Genomic DNA, 22,335 nt, shown 5'->3' with positions numbered 1-22,335 from the left:
TTGAAAAAAGGGAAAGGCGAGAACAAGAACATACACACTGGTTAAGAAAAGAGGGATACAGCCCACGTCTTCCAGAAGTGTGACAAGCAGGTCTTCAGCATAGTCAATCTCTGAAAGCGATTACCATGGAAAGAGGAGAAAGGGGATCAGGGCTGAAAGTATTAATCAAATTAAGAAGCCAGTATCATGATCAGTATGAAGCTTGCATGCTATATTCAAGTATGCAAGCTTCATACTGATCAGTTTCCTTTGAAGTTTTCCAAGCTGCAATATGGATTCATTTTTCTTACTTTCACATCACATCACGAGCAACACTATCACACTTAACCCAAATCACCAGAAAGGGTAAAGAGGGTAACTCAATAAGATTTATGCATGTGGGTTTATCAGTCATGATTTCTTGAGGGAAACCTCCCTTTGCATTACATGTTTGAAACGCCAGTAGAGGAGGCTGTAAAAGAGAAGTTGGCTGTGGATGAGGAGGCTTGAAGTGAGAGGAGGCTATGGATGAGAAGGTCTAGCTCAGGGGTGGGGATTTTCCAGTCTGTAGGCCAAATCTGGCCCACCAGCTTCTCCATTTGACCTGCAAGGTCCTTCCACCCACCAGCCCCACATCTGGTGTCCTATGGGACATGAGTTGCAGGGCAGGCAGGGAGGGAGGGAGGGATGCCTCATACCCTGCAGCTAGCAAGACTTCCAACTGATGCACGGAGAGTTCAATCCTGCTTGGTCAAGTGTGCAAGCAAGTTCCCCAGGGGAACTCTGTCATGCACCCAAACCCTGCAGAAACCAGGATGGAACCAAAAGCTTCCAGACAAGCACCCTGTAAGGAAAGGATAGGAAACCCAAAACAACATCATTCAAATCCTATGAACCACAGGTTGTATTAAAAATAAATGCAGACATCAGAGCTGAAAAGAAGCAAAACAAAAAAATCAGTATGACTGAGAACAAGGAAGAATGCAAGACAGTGGCCAAATTCAATTCATAGTCAGATTTTTCATGATTTAAGGTTTTGCAAGGACCTGCTCTGGTTCCCCCCCCCCACATTTAATGAAAATCATTTCAAGATAGGAACATTGTAAACAAGTGAAAGACAAGTCATCAACTGTAGTTTAGCTCTGCCCTAGTCCATGAAAGTGATGCCCACATTAAGTCAGTTACATAAGACTGAATTGCAAAGAAGATTTGAGCTGGGCAACTGCAAGCAAATCATGATGCTTTCCCTAAATAATCCTAAGGAGGGCTTTTTTCCAGCTGGAACTCAGTTCCGGCAGCTCCCAGGTGGGCGCCATTGCCATTCTAAGAGAACGAGAGAGGTGTTCATGGTGAGTTCTGGCACCTCTTTTTCTAGAAAAATAGCACTGATCCTAAGTAGCATATGAGTAATACAAAGGAATGACATACGTTTCAGGAAGTATCAGACAGGCACTTTTTAGAGTGCTATTTGCGCATCCCCCATCTATATCTTAAAAAATATTTTGTGAGCGGTTGCATCAGAAGTGTCTTGTAATTTGCCATTCCATTATAACAAACAAAGCCCAACTTTCAATAAAGTTTTTTTCCTGCTTGCTGTCCCCCGCTCTCATAGTTGCTAACTTCGTCATGAATGACATGGAGCAGCCAGTATGGTGATGTGGCTGGAGCACTGGACTGTGATGAGAGACACCCAAGTTCAAAGCCCTACTCATCCATGAAGCTCTTGGGATGACCTTGGGCGAGTCAGTATCCCTCAGCCTAAACTGCCTCGCAGGGTTGTTGCAAAGAACCTGGTAAGCTACTCTGAGGCCAAACAGTCCACATTCTCCTACCCATTCTGAAAATACACATGCATTTTTAAAATTTACCAAAAGAAGAAAGCATGCAAATAATTTCTAATACAAAAATTTCCAACTCTGTAGTCCTTAAAAATGGGCTTGCCAAATTCTAAGCAGTAAAAATACAGACAGAAAAGTTGTTGAGCTATTTTTAAGGTAAATCACCAAAAATGACACTGGCAACATGGGTTGCCATACATCCGGATTTTCCTGGACATTTTAGCGATTTTCACCCAGACACTGATTCTGACTGCAGTATTCTGGATATGTCCGGGAAATTTCAGGTGTATGGCAACCCTATTAACTGTTCCTAATTCCAAATACTGCATTTTGCAAGTTCAGAAAAATCTCCTTTCAAAGACAGAAACTATGCTGTCATATTTTGTGGCATATTTTCTCCTAGACAGAAGCAGCACAGACCCCAGGATCAATTTGAATTGAAAAACAGCAGGCTCCTCTCAGTTCCAACAGTTTTAAAATGTACAATCAGTCTCATGTTCTTATTGGGATGCTGTGTGTGCCCCACAATATCTTTTTATTAGCTGTTTTCTTGTTTTAAAACAACAGGCTGGCATTGTAGGATTTCAGAATTCCTCTAAACTAAATGTATCTTCCACAGTGTGGGGTTGGGGAGAGCAGTATGTTTCTAAGGCAACACAGCCTCTCCTATCGCTCCTGCATTTAACTATGCAATTCCGCTTCTCTAGCTGGCATACAAAGCAGGCAAAGGAAGAAGTTGGGTGGGCTGCTGCTGCTGCGGTGAAAGAAACTGTGCCAAACAGCCTCTCCTTTAGCTGTCACTAAGAAAGCTGGCAAGGCACAGAGGCCTTTTTCATGAATAGCACCCCAAAGCAATAAAGAAACAGCTCACTGCTACAGAAACTCCCATTTTTCAAAAACTGCCTTCTCAGAAAGGATGGAACAAAAAAGGCTTGCACATTTGCATGCACACGTGTACATGGTGGTTACTTTTTGCAAATAAATGAATGGATGCGTCCACAGCATTCCCATTTTAACCAAGAACTTTTGTAGTGTAACAGAGCCTGGCAGTAAAAACCACGTATCATAGAACCACTTGTATGTTGCACAAAAAGCTCCATTGTACATCCCAGTAACACACCCCATTCATGATTTCACAACTAAAGTGATTTCACAACTAAAGTGGTTTTCACTGCCATGAAATGGCTTTTGGGGTCAAATGTGTGTATGTAGGAAAAATAATTTATGAAGTACATTATGAATGGCAATTCAGCCTACAAGCCTACAAGATGTACACACCTCTCCTATAATTTTGATGCTCAATTTCAAAGTGATGTCTCACTACCCTTTGGAAAGAGCTAAATTCAGTGCACTTTCATTGTCTCTCCTGGATTTCACTGCAGCCAAGTCTGAAAGGAAGCCCTCCACGTTAAAAAGAAGCAGCCAGGGTGATGGTCCCAGCCTTTAAGCTTCCTCCCAGAAGGCTGGGAGAGTCTGGCTGTTGTTAGGGCTGAGCCACAGCAGGGCAGCACTGATGGTAACTGCTCTTTTCTTTCCTCCAGACTTATAGCCACCAGCTCCAAGGCAGCTGCCACAAAGGAAATAGGGAGTCTGAGATAGGACTGTGCTGGTCAGACTTTTGTTCATCAAAGGGCTGCTCCCTTGCATTGGCATGGAAATAAAAATATTCAAATGCCGGATTCACAGAGCTTATGAGTGCAGACATGTCCAGCTGGTCATCAGTATGACTTGCAGCTACCAGAAACAGGTTCAATGCCTGAATCAATTCCTGTATTTTGTTGTGAAACTCTGGGGAGAGGGGAAACAGTTTTCATCCTGCCAAATTAAAATATTGGTGACTGTAAAAAATAGAGAGAGAGCTGAAGTTTAACAAGGGCACGGCATGCCAGATATTGCCACAACCTACCATTTTACTTAGCCCCAAACTGGGCAAGAGTACAGCACAACTTGGGCAAGAAGGAGAGGAGAGCTGTACTATTCTTCCATTCACAGTATCTCCTCCCCCTGCCGCCCCCAATTTGCTCCTGTGCCGTTCTCTGCCCTCCTACCTACCCATTAGGACCATGTGACTGTGGTGCAGGCAGGGAACACATGCAGGTGCACAGCAATGACTTTGGGGGAAGATCCCACTTTCCCCCGATGCTCAAGATCACCCACACTAAACTTTCAAACTCCAGTACTCCATGCTTTACAGAAAATCTCTACAATCCAAATTGAATCATGCTGCTATCACATCTAGTAGTCACGCTCTTAGAGATTAGCAACTGTGGGGCCAAATGGGCCCCAAATCTTTCCCATCATGTCCTCAGTGTTGTTAGGGCACCCTCTCCCCCCATACATTACAAAAAGCCACTTTATTCAGTTTTGTAGGGAACTCAATTACGCAGGCAATCAATTCAGAAAGCAGCTCTGCCAGCCCTATGCTTGGCACTTCCTAAGGGACCATGACAAGTGGGTGCGACAAGCTACTTGCCAATCATCTGATGACTGGAGGTGACTGACAGGTGGGTTGTCCCATCTACCTTTCAATTTTGACAAGTAGGGGTGGGTACCAATAAGGATTTGGTCCACTGGGTCAAAACAGTAACCCAGCTTTAATCCATGCATTACCCCTTCATTTCACTTGAAAATTAGCTGTCAGTCAGGAAATTAGAATTTGTCTGGAAGTTGGTATTGCTCCATTTCCACTGTTTAACTTAAATCTTTTCTGAAGGGTTCTTTTCTAGAAGTGGCACAAGACATTTTTGTGCCAGAGGCAGAAAATCCACACGGCACACCCACAGTTTAATGTGAGACGCGGCCCATCCTGGGGATTTCCTATGTTAGCCTTGTTGAAACAAACAAACAAGCGCTAGGCTCCAATGAATTTCAACAGGGCTTGCATGGAAAACTTTCCTGTGGGCTGTACCCTATTTTGTTAAGCCTCTCTCCAATCTTGCCACCTTGAGTGACAGCAAAAATCTGACCTCGTTGGTCAGGGCTGCTTCAGCTCTCCAATATCAAAGAGCAAATTTCAGGTGCTGCGTCAATTCAGCAACATTGCTTCTGAGGCTAATTAATTTGTTTGAGAGAACTGTCGCCTGTAGTGAATCTCCTAAGAATAATCAGTATTTTATTCTCATTGTTTTGTTGCAACTCATACTCATGGCTTCTGAAGATAATATTCATGTCTTGATTTCTAAGGTCAAGCTAATTACTTGTCTTACTGACCCAATCCCTCTAATTGACTCATTTCTCAGGCCTAATTGATTCTATCATAAATTCTCCATTCTCTGCTGGGAAGCTTCCCTTGTGATTTTGGCTACGCTCTGGTGAGTCCTATTTAAAATAAAAATTTAAGCTTATTAAACTTTCCCTAAATATCTACCTACTCCATTATCTTGGCTTCTCATTTGTGCAGCCCTGTTGCTTATTTTGGATTATATATTACGGTAACAGCAGGATTACACTTGCATGTGAAGCCCAGGACTCCAATAACTGTAGGAGGATATTGGGTCCAACTTCCTGTGTTCCACAAAGAGGAGGAGGAGAGGGAAACGGGAGTGTAAGTGGCATTTGGCAGTAGCCAATGGGGGCACAAGAAAGGCTGATGGTTTGAGAAACTAAATTGGGGGTTGATAATTTCAACCAAGACCTTTGCCAGGAGAGAGAGAGAGAGAGAGAGAGAGAGAGAGAGAGAGAGAGAGAGAGAATGGCCGCGAGCTATGCAAGAGGGGTCCGCAAGACTGGGACTCTGGCGAGGCAAGATGGCGGCGTGGAGCTCCTAAACTCGACGAACGTGCTAGCGTCGCCAAATCAGCCCCCAAACAAGCAGAAAGCCACCCAAACCGCAGCCGCTGCTGCGTGGGAGCCGAACCCTTCCCCCGCGAGTCCACCTGCCCGCCCGGCCGCCGGCGCCCGCTGCCTGGGGCTCCCGCGTCTGCAGGGGGGCGTAGTCAGCCCCCTGCACCAGCCCCTCCACGTCGCCGCATCATACCCCTCTGCCAGCCAATAGGGCTCAGGGGGCGGAGTCCAGCTGCGGCGGGAGAATCTTTCCAGCTTCTTGTTGGACCTCCGGCGAGGCATTATTGGTGCGCGCCGCGGCGCCACCGAGCTCCTGAGGGCAGCCAGCGTGTTCGCGCTGCCCGAAGGGCTCCTGAGCCGCTGAGACCGCCACCGCCGCGTGCATTCTTGGCCAAGTGAGTTGCGACAGATTTATACCTCATTGATTTCAATGGGCCTTAAGCATGAGTTGGATTGGGATAGCTGATTGTGAGGGTCCTTTATTCTACGGCTACTGCTTTAGTTTAGTATCTGAACAGTACAAGTTAAAACTTGGTAATTTAATGAAATTAGGGGGCCTTTCACACCTCTTTCCTATATTGCCTTACTCCCTATAACAGGGACAAGTAAATAAGTATATTTCTCATTAATATCAGTTCTGTATATGTTCAAGTCATGAGTCCATCCATATTAGCCTGCAGATTTTTCTCTAAAAGTCTGCAGGAAAATTCACATTTAAACATGAATTTTTTTAAAAGGCCTTTCTCTCAAAATGCACATTTTAAATGTTATTTGCTGTCCAAATACAGTATGCATTTCAAGTACATGTTGTTGATGTATTTATTTTTTTGGTGGTGTTTGAGCCAAGAGCAGTACTGAAAGATTTGGGAACTAAACAAGCCAGTGGTTAAATTGGAACTGTACATTATTTCAATACTTGCATTTCAAAACAAGACCAGTGCAGGCTAAATCCTGTGTTTTTGATAGAATTACAAGCCTGGTAGATGAAGGGAATGCTGTGGATATAGCCTATCTTGATTTCAGCAAGGCCTTTGACATGGTGCCCCATGATATTCTTGTAAAGAAGCTGGTAAAATGTGGTCTAGAACTGAAAATTAAAACTAACTGTATACTGATGGAGTACTCTGTTGTAACTAAAAAGACTCTTAATTTGGCTCTCACTTTTTAATTTTAGGATTAGGAATTAATGGGGGTCCTTGTCACAATAGCGGCTCGATGAGGGGTCCTCGAGAAAATTTTGTTGGGAACCCCTGTTCCATGGTATCCTTTTGGAATGGCTGGCTGAGTTGGCTGCAGGGATTTGCGGTGTTTCCAGTCCTACCTGCAAATTCTCACCCGCCAATCACTGGCTTTAAATATAGGAATGGGTATCCTAAGCTTATGGCAGATAAAATGGAAATGTTTACCTTGCTAAGCAAATTTCTGACTTTGGGGAATAAATGTGTGCGCAACCACTAAAAAGGTTATATGCAGCCAAGAGAGAACAAATGATTCCTTTTCTAATAAGGAAACAGAGAGCCAAATTGAGAGTATCTGGGTCAAAATTAAGGGAGAGAAAATAACAGTGATCTCATTGTGGGAGTTTACTATAGATCCCCAACCCAAACTGAGGACACAGATGAAGCCTTCCTGGAACAGATGACCAAGCATTCAAAAGGAAGTGAGATAGTAGTAATGGGGGATTTCAACTATCCTGATATTTGTCGGATGTCAAACTCAGCCAAGAGCATAAGGTTGAACAGATTCCTCACTGGCCTTGCAGACAATTTCATTGTCCAGAAAGTGGGAGAAGCAACAAGAGGATCAGCCATTTTAGATCTGATCCTAACCAATAGTGATGACCTGGTTAGTGGGGGTAGAAGTGGCAGGATCATTAGGTGGGAGTGACCATGCTCTTCTGGAGCAGAAAGGAGCAACCAAGCATACTAAGACTCAAATTCTAGACTTTAAGAAAGCGACTTCAGAAAACTTAGGGAAACGCTGGGTGAGATCCCATGGACAGAAATACTAAAAGGGAAGGGAGTTCATGATGGTTGGGAGTTTGTTAAAAGGGAGATATTAAAAGCACAACTTCAGGCAATACCAATGAGACGGAAACATGGAAGGTGCCTAAAGAAGCCAGGGTGGCTATCTAAAGAACTTTTAACTGAGTTAAGATTTAAAAGGGTTATGTACAAAAAATGGCAAAATGGTGAAACCACCAGAGAGGAATTCAAACAAATAGCCAGCATGTGCAGAGACAAAGTCAGAAAAGCTAAAGCACAGAATGAACTCAAGCTTGCTAGAGAGGTTAAAAGCAACAAAAAGGGCTTTTATGGGTATGTCCGTAGCAAAAGGAAGAACAAGGAGGAGATGATGATGAAATGTGAACAGGGGACAGAGAAAGGGCAGAACTCCTCAATGCCTTCTTTGCCTCGGTCTTCTCCAAAAAAGAAAACAATGCCTGAAGAATATAGAGCAGATGATTCAGCAGGGGAAACACAGCCCAGAATAAGTAAGGAGGTAGTACAAGAATACTTGGGTAGTTTAGATGTATTCAAGTCTCCAGGGCCAGATGAACTACATCCAAGAGTATTAAAAGAACTGGCAGAGGTGATTTAAGAACCACTGGCAGTAATCTTTGAGAATTCCTGGAGAACAGGCGGAGTCCCAGAAGACTGGGGGAGGGCAAATGTTGTCCCTATTTTCAAAAAGGGGGAAAGAGAGGACCCAAACAATTACCGCCCAGTCAGCCTGACATCAATACCAGGAAAGATTCTAGAGCAGATCATTAAGCAAACAGTCTGTGAGCACCTAGAAAGAAACTCTGTGATCACTAAAAGTCAGCATGGGTTTCTGAAAAATAAGTCATGTCAGAGTAATCTGATCTCATTTTTTGACAGAATTACAAGCCTGGTAGATGAAGGGAATGCTGTGGATATAGCCTATCTTGATTTCAGCAAGGCCTTTGACAAGGTGCCCCATGATATTCTTGTAAAGAAGCTGGTAAGATGCGGGCTAGACAATGCTACTATTCAGTGGATTTGTAACTGGCAGACTGACCGAACCCAAAGGGTGCTCATCAATGGCTCCTCCTCATCCTGGAGAGTAGTGACTAGTGGGGTGCCACAGGGTTCTGTCTTGCGCCCAGTCTTATTCAACACCTTAATCAATGACTTGGATGATGGGCTTGAGGGCATCCTGAGCAAGTTTGCAGATGACACCAAATTGGGGCTAATACCCCAGAGGACAGGATCACACTTCAAAATGACCTTAACAGATTAGACAACTGGGCCAAAGCAAACAAGATGAATTTTAACAAGGAGAAATGTAAAGTACTACACTTGGGCAAAAAAAATGAAAGGCACGAATACAGGATGGGTGATACCTGGCTTGAGAGCAGTACATGTGAAAAGGATCTAGGAGTCTTGGTAGACCACAAACTTGACATGAGTCAGCAGTGTGATGTAGCAGCTCAAAAAGCCAATGCAATTCTGGGCTGCATCAATAGGAGTATAGCATCTAGATCAAGGGAAGTAATAGTACCACTGTCTTCTGCGCTGGTCAGACCTCATCTGGAATACTGTGTCCAGTTCTGGGCACCACAGTTCAAGAAGGATACTGACAAGCTGGAACATGTCCAGAGGAGGGCAACCAAAATGGTCAAAGGCCTGGAAACGATGCCTTATGAGGAATGGCTTAGGGAGCTGGGCATGTTTAGCCTGGAGAAGAGAAGGTTAAGGGGTGATATGATAGCCATGTTCAAATATATAAAAGGACTAGCAGCTGGCCCTGCACGCGTTGCTGTGCGTTAGGCTGTGAAATGGAGGGTAATAGCCCCCATTCAGATCCCCCTGAGCCTCAGAGTCCCCCTGTTTTACAGGTGTTATGTTTAAACAGGGGTATCCCTGTGAATCCCCCCACCCTGTTCCGATCTATTAGTTATCCCGTCCCCTCTTCCCTCCACTCCCCAGGTCATCCCTGTGATTGGAGTTATCCTGTCCTAAACCAAGAGGTATTTGAAGTTAGGAAGTTAGAAAATATGTTAGTCGATGGTGGGTCAGCTGTTGTTGGGGTTAGCCTTTGTTCTATGGATGTTTGCCTTTGTATTGTGGAGTGGTCTCTTTGTTGTGGTGTGGTGGGTAGGGGATGGAGGGGATGGATTAGTGGGGAGATGTGGAATGGAGGAAAGTGTTGCAGGGTGTGTGTGAAATGTAGGTAGTAATGTTTGCGAATGGGGTTTATGAAGGGGTTGTATGGGGGTATTGGTAATATCAGGAAGTTAAGAAGTCATGTAGGTGGGGGTACAGATGGGGTATCTTAGCTTTAGAGTCCTTTTTGGAGTGTTTGAATTGTAGTTCTGGTGATGGCTGGAAGTTTATCCCGTGGTGACCTGGATATCGGGAAGGCGCAAATGGTTTTTGGGCCGGTGTGTAAGTAAAGGGTGGGAGGTGGGTGGAAGCAGTCTGTGAGGGCTTGTGGGGAGGTGTGTTTGCGAGTGGAAAAGGATCGGAGGACGGTGAGAGGGAAGGGGTCGCAGGACGCTGCTGGAGAGGAGTTTTGGACGGTGGTTAGGAGGGGAGCAAGATGGCTGAAAAAGTATCTGAGGCTCTGTGGGGGGATGTGAGTTTGAGTGGGAACGGATCAGAGGTTTGACGATTGAGAGGGAATTGTATACTTTTAAGCTGTTAGGAGGTCCAGATGCTGGTGTTGGGTATATCCGAGGAGGTCCTGGACACTTCTGGCAGATGGATATCCGTTAGTGTTGGATCTCGTGGTGGAGGCGGGGTTTGTGGGTGTGGCGTAGACTCCATGGGGAGGGAGGGGGTGTAGGAGGAGGAGCTGAGGGAATAACACCACTTGAGGGCGCTGTTTTAGTTTGTGGAAAATCAGGTTTCTACCTGTGCAGGTGTGAGATTTGAGGGATTTTGTTTTCTGCAAACACTTGGGGAGTGGCATGGATCGTTGTGTCCAAATTTCAGGATGATCGGTCAAGTGGTTACGGAGAAAAGTGGAGCCCACACTTTCACCATTTTTACATTTATATATATATATAGATGTCATATAGAGGAGGGAGAAAGGTTGTTTTCTGCTGCTCCAGAGAAGCGGACACAGAGCAATGGATTCAAACTACAAGAAAGAAGATTCCATCTAAACATTAGGAAGAACTTCCTGACAGTAAGAGCTGTTGGACAGTGGAATTTGCTGCCAAGGAATGTGGTGGAGTCTCCTTCTTTGGAGGTCTTTAAGCGGAGGCTTGACAGCCATCTGTCAGGAATGCTTTGATGGCGTTTCCTGCTTGGCAGGGGGTTGGACTGGATGGCCCTTGTGGTCTCTTCCAACTCTATGATTCTATGAGGAGGCGTATGGAAGCTCCTGCTTCTCTTTTACATGAGCTACAGCTCTCTGTGTCATCTGAACCCAGACAAACTGTGGTCAATCTTAACTAAAGTTAATGGGAACAAGCCAACTTCAAATCATGGTTCATGATGTTAGCTTGTTTTCACTAACTATCATTAAGATCAACTACAATTCAGGGTTGAGAGGACACACTAAACTGTAGTTAACCTAAAATGGAAGGTGAAGCTTGTGATCACATGCCAAGGGAGAAGGGAGTGGGCAGGCCTGGAAGGAGCCCCCTGGTTAGTAGGCTGGGCTCATTCTCTATATCTTGTGCAGTCACTGAGATGAAACACTTGGATGAAAGGGTATGCACACAATACTTTTTCTTTCATAATGCTTAATTTAGCCTCTATGACAACCACTCTCTTGCATTTTTTGATGTCACGGAATTACTTCTTTGACATTATTACTATGCTCCACTAAAGGGATTTTGTTATTTGGGATAATGACAATACTTCTCACCTAGGATGAACATGGGATGTGCTCAGAACATTTTTTAAAAATCACAATGTGATTTTTAAAAACTATGGACAGGGGGAATCAAGAGTGACTTAGAAGTCTCCTGTCAAGTCAGATGATATTCCCTTAACTACTACAAAAGGTTCTAGGTCAGAGTTGATTGCTGCCCTGAGCAACTAGGACAGGGGTCAGAAAACTTTTTCAGCAGGGAGCCAGTCCACTGTCCCTCAACCTTGTGGGGGGCCGGACTATATTTTGAAAAAAATATATGAACGAATTCCTATGCCCTACAAATAACGCAGAGATGCATTTTAAATAAAAGGACACATTCTACTCATGTAAAAACACGCTAATTCCTGGACCAGATTTAGAAGGCGATTGGGCCAGATCCAGCCCCTGGGCCTTAGTTTGCCTACCCATGAGCTAGGATAACTGATCTCACTGGCAATAAACTGGCCATTGTCCTGACCTGGCACTGGATCTGATACCAAGAGGCATGCAATGCAGGGACACCAAAGGCTGCTCTGACTAGAACAGAATGCTCTCTGCCTCCAAAGTAAACTCTTCTCCCTTGAGCTGCTTCACTGCTAAATACTCACCTTAGCCCTTGTCTGTTCCCACGTAGAAGGTGGTAACATACATGAGCCTTCACATCCCATTCAAAATAATGGCCATCCAACAAAAGGTTGGTTTAGTATTCACAAGTTTGTTCTCACTTTCACAATAAACCTTTGCAGACTGACATCATGTCAACCTGAATGGATGTAACTGCAATTATTTAGAATGGGAACACCATCAACATGAAAAACCGCCCTAGATCACTATTAAGCCCCCTAATAGATTCTTGTGTCTAGGTCACATTCCATAATTGCTATGCAGAAACATATTCTAAGTTATGTTTTGTTGTTGTTGTTGTTTAGTCGTCTTAGTCGGTCCGGCTCTCCGTGACCCCATGAACCAGAGCATGCTTACCTTTTCAATTTTCTCATCCAGCATTCTGAAGAATTCTTGTTGGCTTTCAGAGATGTGCATGCTGAAACACACAAAAAGAACAGATTCATTTCCCTTTTTGTTTGTATTCAGTCAGCAATTGAGAACACTCCTTTTTAAATAAAATTTTTGATTCTCCTGCTGCTTAAGTGCTGCTCTTTGTGCTTTGTTTTTGCTGCTGCTTTTGGTCTGATAACTTGTGCTCTAATTGTTGAATGACGGCTGTTTGCATTTCTGTCTTTGAGTCACCTTGAGCAACTCCTTTGGTGGAGGGGGAAAGCAGGGGGTAGGATTCAAGTAAGATTTCCTTGAAGTAGACCCACTGAAATTAATGAACACAGCTATGTTAAGTCTGTTCATTTCAGTGGGTATTACTCTACTTCGTTAAACACCACTGAGGATATCAATTTTCAAAACAAAATATTTGAGAGGCCCAGTGAGATCAATACATGGACCCACTCTGCTGTACACAGACGGGCCCTGTGTCACTCTTAAGGCTGCCACATTCAAACTAGAGAGGAAAGCACTGGCCCCAATCCACTGCCATTTCCGTTCCGCTGGGATCCTGCTTTTGGGTTTCCCATTGGTATCTCGTTGGCCAATGTGAGAAATAAGGCATTAGGCTGAATCCTTAGTCTATTTCCTGGCAGAGGATGAATTGGTGCATCACCCTCTTACTCTAGCAGGTGCGATATCTCAGGGTAGCTTTGTAAAGGTGTCTGGGTGCAAGATTCTGTCCAGAAGACGAGGAGAGTGGAAGGACCATAAAACTTCCAATGGTGACCTGGGGAGCCGGTTTAGTTGACCTGCATCTTGGGGTGGCCCGTAACCCAGGCATGATCCTGTCCAAACGTCAGCCTTCAGGCAGGAGGCTGATTCAGGATACACACCCAGGGCCATAAGCCAAAGCCTACTCACATCTGTAATCAATAAAGTTGTGGCCATTTTCAATTCCATAACGTTGTTGTGTCAATTTTTTACCTGTTACCACCTCAGCCCTTCCTGTCCCCAGGGCACACTGTGTATGGGCCTGTGTCAGAAGTCAGCCAGCAATAAATCACATGGAGGTAGTGAATTTTACTCTTTATTAGAAGAAACTGGATTTGCTCACTCTGGCCTAATGAGCACTGCAACTCTTCTTTGGTAGGTCTTGCCCAGTGCCAGGTTCATGTATAAGCTAAACAAGCTATAGCTTAGGGCCCCCACTCTCTTGCCCCCCCCCAAAAAAACTAAAAGAAAAAAACCCTGGATGTACATTTCCAAAATATAAGATAAAAAACAAATAAAATAAAACCTACATACAGCAACAGTGTTTTGTGTTGTGTAAGCTCCTATGATGTAAGTAATGGGCCCTGCCTGCTAGCCTGCTCCCTAAAATATCACATATAAAGGGCCCCATTACATTCAGTAGCTTAGGGCCTCATCAAACCTAAATCCGGACCTGGTCTTCATCCCACTCTCCTGCTTCCACTTCTGCTTTTGGACTTCTCCGAAGTGGAAGGGTCAGTGACTTGCCTATGGGAGCATCAGGTGCCCACTGCTGATTTGCTCCAGCTGAGAAGATTAAAGGCAAATCCACCCGGAGGGAAGCTGAGAATGGCATCCTCCAGAAACTCGCACAAACAAAATTCTTAAAAGGCACCACCCCTCCCCAAAACAGGGAAATAGTGATTCACCAAAGATGGGTACCAGGAAAACAGCATCCTGAATCCAACCCAATACCTACGGTATCTAGTCTAGCACCTGAGCCTCACATGGGAAGCTTGCATGCAGGACCCAGATTTTGAGTCCCCCAAACTGGCATACAGGGACATAATGACTGACAGTGGAGGTAATGTAATGATAAGGCTACCCCTGGCTTCTAGCCAACTGTCCCTGTTGCACAAGGGTCATTAAAGCACACACCGAGAGCTGCAGCCCTGCCAAATCTCTGACTTGGATAAGAGGGAGCAAATTCAGAAGTCAGATCACTACTGAGGATTTGAATTACAGGGGAGTCAGGCGGTCCCTGGCCTCCTTATCTATTTTTGCAAAGGCTACTGAGGGCACGGTGTGGATAAACTTTGGTTGAGCTGGGGGGCGGGAGCTCATTGATTCCACCGAGCTCTCTCCCCAAATAATGTGAGCATTACAAGCACCAACGTTGAAAGTGAGGGTTTTGCAGGGCTGCCCATAGAACCAATCAGTCATGATTTATAGCTTTCCCCTGAAAGGTCTTTCTGTAGAGTTCAGATGTAGCACAGTCACTCTTTAACACTAAACTCATTGAAAATCTCTAGTACACATTGACATTTCCCAGGCCAGGTTCTCTCTCTCTCTCTCTCTCTCTCTCTCTCTCTCTCTCTCTCTCTCCCCACCCCCCAAAATCACTTCTCTCCAGGCAGAAGGTCAGATAATTCACTTCCATTAACCTCGCAGCACCATGAGGCCCAGGTCAGCGGGACGATGTTTCACAGCAGTGTGCAGGATTGGAAAAATACTATTATTAGTTGCTGGCAAAGTGCTGCCAGTGCATTTGTGTGGTACAGGACAGAAGCCGACAGACCCTGCCCCAAGGGAGCATAAAAGCTGAACACACAGAGTAAGGTCAGATGCTCTCACAATGCCAGAGGACACGGGGTAGAGGGGTGCTCAGGGGACGCGCTCAGAGCATTTTGTGCATGTTCAGTAGAAGAGGTGGCCCAGTTATGAAATTCACGGAAAGATTTGTTTCTTACAAAGACATCCTGTATGTAGGAAAACGTTAAATGGCATAGGGCCAATTTACGGGATCACACTTTCCCCCCGCCCCCCTCATTTAGACAAAAAAATCACCTTCCCTCTAAATTTTCCATTCTATTAAACAAGCAAACATTTGTGTTACCAGGACTGGTATATGTTGCAACTTTATAAGTTTATTTTTTTAAAGGAGGGGACTTTATCCCCTTATACTTATCCCCTTTATACTTTATCCCCTTATACTTTATCCCCTTATACTACTTTTTTTTTAAAAAAAAACTTAATCTTTATTGGTTTCAAAGGTGTACAAACAATTAAAATAATAATAATATACATCAACAATATATTGTCGTGTGGTTATTCTTTTCCCCTCCCCACCCCTCCCGACTTCCCCCCCTCCCTAGCCCTCCTCCCTCATAACTTCCCAACCTGTACCGGGCTCCTCCCTGAAAACCATATAGGATATTACACACTACCAATCATATTACACGAAATTATCAATAGCGTATAAATATAAACCCTTTACAATTATGTTTATACCTATGATAGGACCCTTAAAAATCTGAGATCAGGTTTGGGTTCTCCACTTTATCTTTTATATAGTTGGTGAATGGTTTCCATATTTTTATAATTGCCTCTGAGTCCGTTCCCTTGAGTTCTTCATATCTTATCGCTAGTCTACAATATTGTAGTACCTTGATTTGCCAGTCCTCTCTGCTGGGAATTACCGAGGTTTTCCAGTTTTTTGCAACTAGAAGCCTAGCGGCTGCTACTGCATAACTTATTATGCACCTATCTTCAGGTTTAACATCCTCCGGTAACATTCCCAAAAGGAACATTTCCGGACTTTTCTTGATGGAATATTTCAGTATTTTTTTTAGTTCTTTGTATAACATTTCCCAGAATCCCTTAATTATGCTGCAATTCCACCATATATGGATATATGAGCCAATTTCCTTTTTACACCTCCAGCATAAATTACTGACCCCTGGATAAATTTTTGATAATTTTAGTGGCGTCAGGTGCCATCTGTTTAGCATTTTTAGAATGTTTTCCTTCAAATCATAATTAGGTGTAAAATTTGAGTCGCGTTTCCAAAGATTTCCCCATTTTTGTATTGGGATTGGTTTTCCCAAGTCTTGGCCCCACTTTATCATGTAATCTTTAGTCATCTCTTTTTCTGTCTTCCATTGTAACATAATTTGGTACAATTTTTTTATATATTTATCTTGATTGACCAATAGAATCTCTTCCAATTTTGATGTTTTAGGTTCGAATCCTATTTTTTTATCTAATTGCAATCTTTGATTTATTTGAAAATATTGTAGCCATGAGGTCAGATAATTTTTTATTTCCGAATAGTCTTTCAGCTTCAATATTCCTTCTCTTTCTTCCAAAATTTCTTTATAGGTGGGCCAGGTATTTTCCATATTTGTTCTTCTGACTGCGACTAATTCTAATGGTGAGACCCACCAAGGGGTCTTAGGTTCGAAATATCTTTTGTACTTTTGCCATACTAAATATAGGGATTTTCTAATTAAATTAAACATAAAGATATTCCTGTTACTTATCTTATCCTTCATTAAATAAAAATGCCATCCAAATGGCAGCCCTTGGCCTTCCAAGTCCAGGAGGTCCGAGTTCTTAAGCTCTATCCATTCTTTAATCCAAGTGATGGCTGCAGCGTCGTGATAGGTTTCGAGGTCTGGTAGGCCGAAGCCTCCCCTGTTTCTATGATCAATCATGATTATATAATTAACCCTCGGTCTTTTCCCATTCCAAATAAATCTTACCAGGTCTTTTCTCCATTCTCTGAAATTTTTTTCTTTTCCTAAGATTGGGAGGTTTTGAAAAAGGAAGTTCATTTTTGAAACCACACACATTTTTATCAATGAGATTCGCCCCATAAGTGATAATTTAAGTTTACTCCATACTTCAAAATCTTTCTTTATCTTTTTCCAAATTTCTTTGTAATTTTCTTGCACCAGGTCTATCCCTTTAATTGTTGTATGAATGCCTAGATATTTTAATCGTTTATCAATTTTTAGGCCTGTTTTTTCACGAAGCTCCTGCATCTCTTTATTTTCCAAATTTTTCACCAACATCTTGGTTTTCTCATAATTTATTTTCAAGCCTGCTAGCTTCCCATATTCATTAATTTTTTCTATAGCTGCGGGAATACTTTGAATTGGGTCTTCTGTAATTATTATAATATCATCTGCGAAAGCCTTTACTTTAAACTTTTTTTCCCTATTACTATTCCTCTAATATTTTCTTCCTCTCTTAAATTTTTTAATAAAATTTCCAATGTTAATATGAAGAGGATGGGCGACAGAGGGCAACCTTGTCTGGTGCCTCTCTCTCTCTATATTTTTTTTGTTGATCTTCCATTTATTAAAATGGTGGCTTCCTGCTTCTTATATATAGCTTTTATTGCACTTTCTAAATATTCTCCCATTTTTAATTTTTCAATTGTTTTTATCATAAACCTCCAGGAGACTCTATCAAAAGCCTTCTCCGCATCAATTGCCAGGAGGGCTGCACCTTTATCTCTCCTATTCTCAAGGCATTCCAGGATATTCACTATATTTCTAATATTGTCTTTAGCAAATCTTCCTTTTACAAAACCAGCCTGATCTTTGTGTACTACGTCTTCCAATATTGTATTTAGTCTATTAGCGATGATTTTGGTAAAGATTTTATAATCACTATTTAATAGTGAGATTGGTCTATACTTGTCTGGCAAATCTACCTCTGTTTTTGATTTTGGTATTAGTATGATTTGAGCTTCTCTCCAAGTTCTGGGGGTAATTCCTTTTATCAATATATTATTCATTAGATCCTTGAGTGGGGTTAACAAAATTTCTTGGAAGGTTTTATAATATTCTATTGGGAATCCGTCCGGTCCCGGAGCTTTTCCTTTTTTCATAGATTTTATTGACTCTCCTATTTCGAGGGGTGTTATTTCCCTATTCAAAGATCTTATTTTTTCCAATGGGATTTGCGGCAACTGATATTTTTTAAAGAACTCATCTATTTCTTGATCATTTATCTCTTCTTTTTTGTATAATGTTTCAAAGAATTTCTGAAATACTTTCATAATCTCTTCTGATTTATCAAAAAATTTATCGCCCGATTTAATCCTATTTATTATTCTTTCATTTCTCCTTTTTTTGATTTGCCAGGTCAATAATTTATTCGGCTTATTTGCCCATTCAAAATTCCTGTATTTCCATATTTGTAATTGTCTTTCTAACTCCTGATCTATTATTCTTTCAAATTCTGATCTTAAAATTTTCAATTCTTGTTCTATCCGCTTATCATATTTGGTGTATAATATTTTTTCCTTTCTCTTAATTTCTTGCAAAAGATTTTCTTTTTTTGACCTTTCTGATTTCCTCAATATTGCGCTCTGCTGGATAAAAAACCCTCGCATAAACGCCTTCCCCGCGTCCCAAACTGTAGCTAAGTCCACCTCACCGTTATTGTTCAGATCAAGGAATTCTTTAAATTTCTTATTTGCTTCTTTTGTTATTTTTGGATATTTTAACATAAATACATTTAACCTCCAATTAACTTCTTTTTTTCCTTCTTTTAGGGTCATGGTTACTGGGTTGTGATCTGATATAATTTTGGGGTCGATTTCTGCCTTTTGTACTCTTAGTGCTAATTCTTTAGATATCCATATCATATCAATTCTACTAGCTGTCTGATGGCGTGCTGATATATGGGTAAATTCTTTTTTTATGGGATTCTTATATCTCCAAGCGTCCAATAGGTTATAATTTCTTGTCAATTCAATGAATTTTTAGGTAATTTTTTAACTCTTTTCTTTCCTTTGTTCCCATTCTTATCAAATTCTGGATCAATAATCCCATTCATATCTCCCATTATTATATATTTGCCATCAATCTGGTTCATTAACTGAGCTTCCAGTTTTTCTAGGAAAGCTATCTTGCTCCCATTAGGGGCATATAGACCCACCCAAACCCATTTCTCACCTTCGATTATTGTTTTAACTATCACTATTCTCCCTTCCTTATCTGTCCATAAGAGTTCTGGATTCCATTTTTCTTTGATATAAAGCACCACCCCTCTTTTTTTCCTTTCATCTGCCGCGACGAATTCCTTCCCCAATTTCTCATTTTTTAATACCCTTACATGTTTTTTGTTTATATGCGTTTCTTGAATGCATATCACATCAAAGTTTTGCTTTTTTAGTAGATGTCCCATCCTGTTCCGTTTCTTTTTATTATTCAAACCATTTAAATTCCATGATATAATTTTCAGATTCATATTTACTTTATTGAAATTTCCTATAAAATTTATTTCTAAAAGAAAAAAGGAAGGGGGAAAAGGAAAAAGAGAAAAAGGGAAAAGAAGGGGGAAAAAAAGGGGGGGTAATTCTAACCCTGGAGACTAAAAAGGAAGAGGGGGGGGAAGGGAAGCGAGGAGTCCCTTATACTACTTTTTTTGGTGCTTCTGCGAATCTTGGATTCTCTCTATTGGAAGTGAATCAGGTTAACAAGCTCATTTGACACTGTGTACTCTGCTCACGTTGTAACAAACCAAAGGCAGACCCCTGTTTCAATGAGATAACAGAGGAAGTAAGGGGGGGAACCCAAAACAGTAACATAGGTTGAATGTGAGTAACTGAAGTTGTACATTCTTCGGCTTTCTCTTCTAAAATCCAACCTCTTACCTACTCAAGGAGGGAGAATGCTTAGTATGAATGAATGAGATTATTCACCAGGAAGCTCTCTCTGTGGTAACAGCCACACTTTCATCATTTGCTGCAGATAGCCTCTGTCCAAGAAGGACTGATGCAGAAAAATTCAGCAGTACGTCCAAGTAGTCCTCACGCAGCTGACCCTTTTTAGCAAAGAGCAGAATGCCAGGGTGAGCAAACCCCAGCCAGGCAGCCCCATGGACCCCCAACTTCTCCCTCTCAGGATCAAGTCCTGTGCAGAGACATAGTGCTGCTATGCCATTTATAAAAGGTGACAAGGAAATGTCAGGGCAGCTGATGACCTGCTTGACATGCAGAGCATGACAGACACAGCCTGTTTACTCTGCAATGCCATCCAAAATAACAATAGTAGATCATTTGAAAGTCAAGCCTTGCTTCAGTAACTCTCTAGGCGCCAACACAGTTAAGTTTTGTTTGTTCACAAAACGAAGGTTTCATTTTTAGAATGATTACGGGGGTGGCAAATGTAATTACTAACAAGGGATGTATGTTTGAAAAAGTTAAATGATTCACTTGTAATACTAAATATCTCCCCCCCCCCAAGCACTGCTACTGCAGCCCATTATGTAAGGAATTTCATTTTTACAGCAATCTGAATGTTAAAAACAGGTGGAATATGAAAGCAGCAATGTTGCCATGTATCTGCGCTAGCATTCCCCAACCTAGCACCCTACATATGCTTTGGACGTCCATACCCCTCAGCCCCAGGCAGCATCATTCAAGCCATCTGGCAGGCACCAGGTTGAGGAAGGCTCAACTGGACCTGCCAGCCTGCCCTTCTGCCAGGAGACTCTCTTCCATTCGCCCTCCCTGGTTTCAGTTTTTATTTTCTATCTGACACTCAAAATGCCATAGCTATAGATCATGCTCAGTCCTCATCTGGCTGGGTTGTTGTTGTTTGTTGTTTGTTGTTGTTGTTATTGTAGTAGTGGGTGGTGGTGGAAGGGGTGTTTCATTAGAGTTGTTTGCTTTTTTTAAAAAAAGTATTCATTTACTTCTGCTAACCTCAGGTTTCCTTCAAGCATACAAATATCTCCTTCTTGTTTCTCACTGGCTTTGGCTCCATTTCTTTTGGCATTCTCCCCACTGCCATTACTCTGCTCAGAAGAACGAACCTTCTCCTCCATGCAAGTTGGCAGAAAGCAAAAGGTAGGTAGCATAAGTGAGAAAGTACATAGACAAAGAAGCACAGCTGGGATGAGATGCTCAAGGTGTGTCACGCTTCCCATCCTAGTTCTGCTCACCAAAAGCCAGAAGATCTGTTTGCTTATTCCAGCAACCCAACTCGATTTCTCACGACACCTGAAGAGAACTCTGTGTTCAAGTGTGAAACCACTGCAAACAGCTTCAGGTACAAGTCACAGGAGTTCAGCAACAAAGCTGTTTTTAATTGTCTGCGTTTATATCTGAAAGCGCAAAACCAAGACTACCCACATTCTCATGGGCATTCCCTTGTCAGGTACAGAGGCTGGCTGTGGCAGCCCCTGCCTAGGGAGACTTCCAACTCTATGTAGTTCTACGGATTGACCAACACAGAGTTCCAACCTCTATACAAGATATTCTGATTCTGGGGCCTGAAACTATATTTTAAGCCCAATTTCAGGACCCAATGCTACAGCTCAGATTTAGATATTGTGTGGCTTTAACTAACCACAGTTCAAAATCCAAACTACCGGTACAGCCTGAGCCATTGACAAACCAGAACTGAGAGCTGATTCTCTGCTTTGTTTCTCATCTGATCAGCATCCGATGCAGTAGCTACTTTGCACAATCCAAGGTCTCCAAGTCTGTTTAAACAAAGGCTACCAGCTTGGATTAGCTGTCTCCCCCCCCCCTCAAAATACAGTATCCTGCTTTTTAATTTTTTTAAAATAGTTAAAATGGCAACACCTTGATAACAATACAAAGCTGGAGTAGTGAATGTGGTTCCCTCCAGAAGTTGATGGGCTCCAACTCCCCCCCACCCCAGGAAGCGAGGCTGATGGAAATGGAAGTCCAAAGCACATCTATCTGGAGGGCACCATGTTAGCTTTCCCAGATATAAAGTAACAAGCCAACTATTTAAAATATTAAGCAGCCAATCCAGAATGAAATAAAATAGGAAGACAATGTTTCAGCATGTCAAAAAGACAGATGGAATCAGATAAGCAATGAGCTTTTCTGGGGAGGGAAATGGAAAGTGGGGACAGAAATACCTCCCTTGGGTAAAATGTTTAATAGAAATTTCACTTTAATTCATTGGTGGGGGAAAAACCCAACATAAGACTTACTTTGCTCTAGGTTGGTGTACTAATCCTGGAAGCTCTTTGTTAGGCTTAAGCCTTACATGTGAAGTGGCACTTTTTTCCTGAAAGAGAGAAGAGAGACAGACCAACATATTAGGGTTAAAAATAAGCAACTGAATGATAAAAGAGGCCACATATAAACACTACGGTG

At 42.4% G+C, this 22,335-nt stretch overlaps 1 protein-coding gene across 2 annotated transcripts in view; it reads right to left on the bottom strand.

The window, feature by feature from the left end:
* Positions 1-22,335, bottom strand: part of C7H1orf21 (chromosome 7 C1orf21 homolog) — a 130,980-nt gene that overhangs the window by 1,728 nt on the left and 106,917 nt on the right. For both annotated transcript variants that reach the window (XM_035102089.3, XM_088673602.1), the window contains 2 exons: positions 22,170-22,246; positions 12,414-12,474 (listed from right to left, as the gene is read on the bottom strand). In XM_035102089.3, the coding sequence (XP_034957980.1) occupies positions 12,414-12,474; positions 22,170-22,246 (138 nt within the window). The remainder of the gene's footprint in view (positions 1-12,413; positions 12,475-22,169; positions 22,247-22,335) is intronic.

Source organism: Zootoca vivipara, chromosome 7 (genome assembly GCF_965207765.1).
Source record: "Zootoca vivipara chromosome 7, rZooViv2.hap1.1, whole genome shotgun sequence".
Taxonomy (NCBI): domain Eukaryota; kingdom Metazoa; phylum Chordata; class Lepidosauria; order Squamata; family Lacertidae; genus Zootoca; species Zootoca vivipara.
This window is presented reverse-complemented; position numbering and strand designations above follow the sequence as displayed.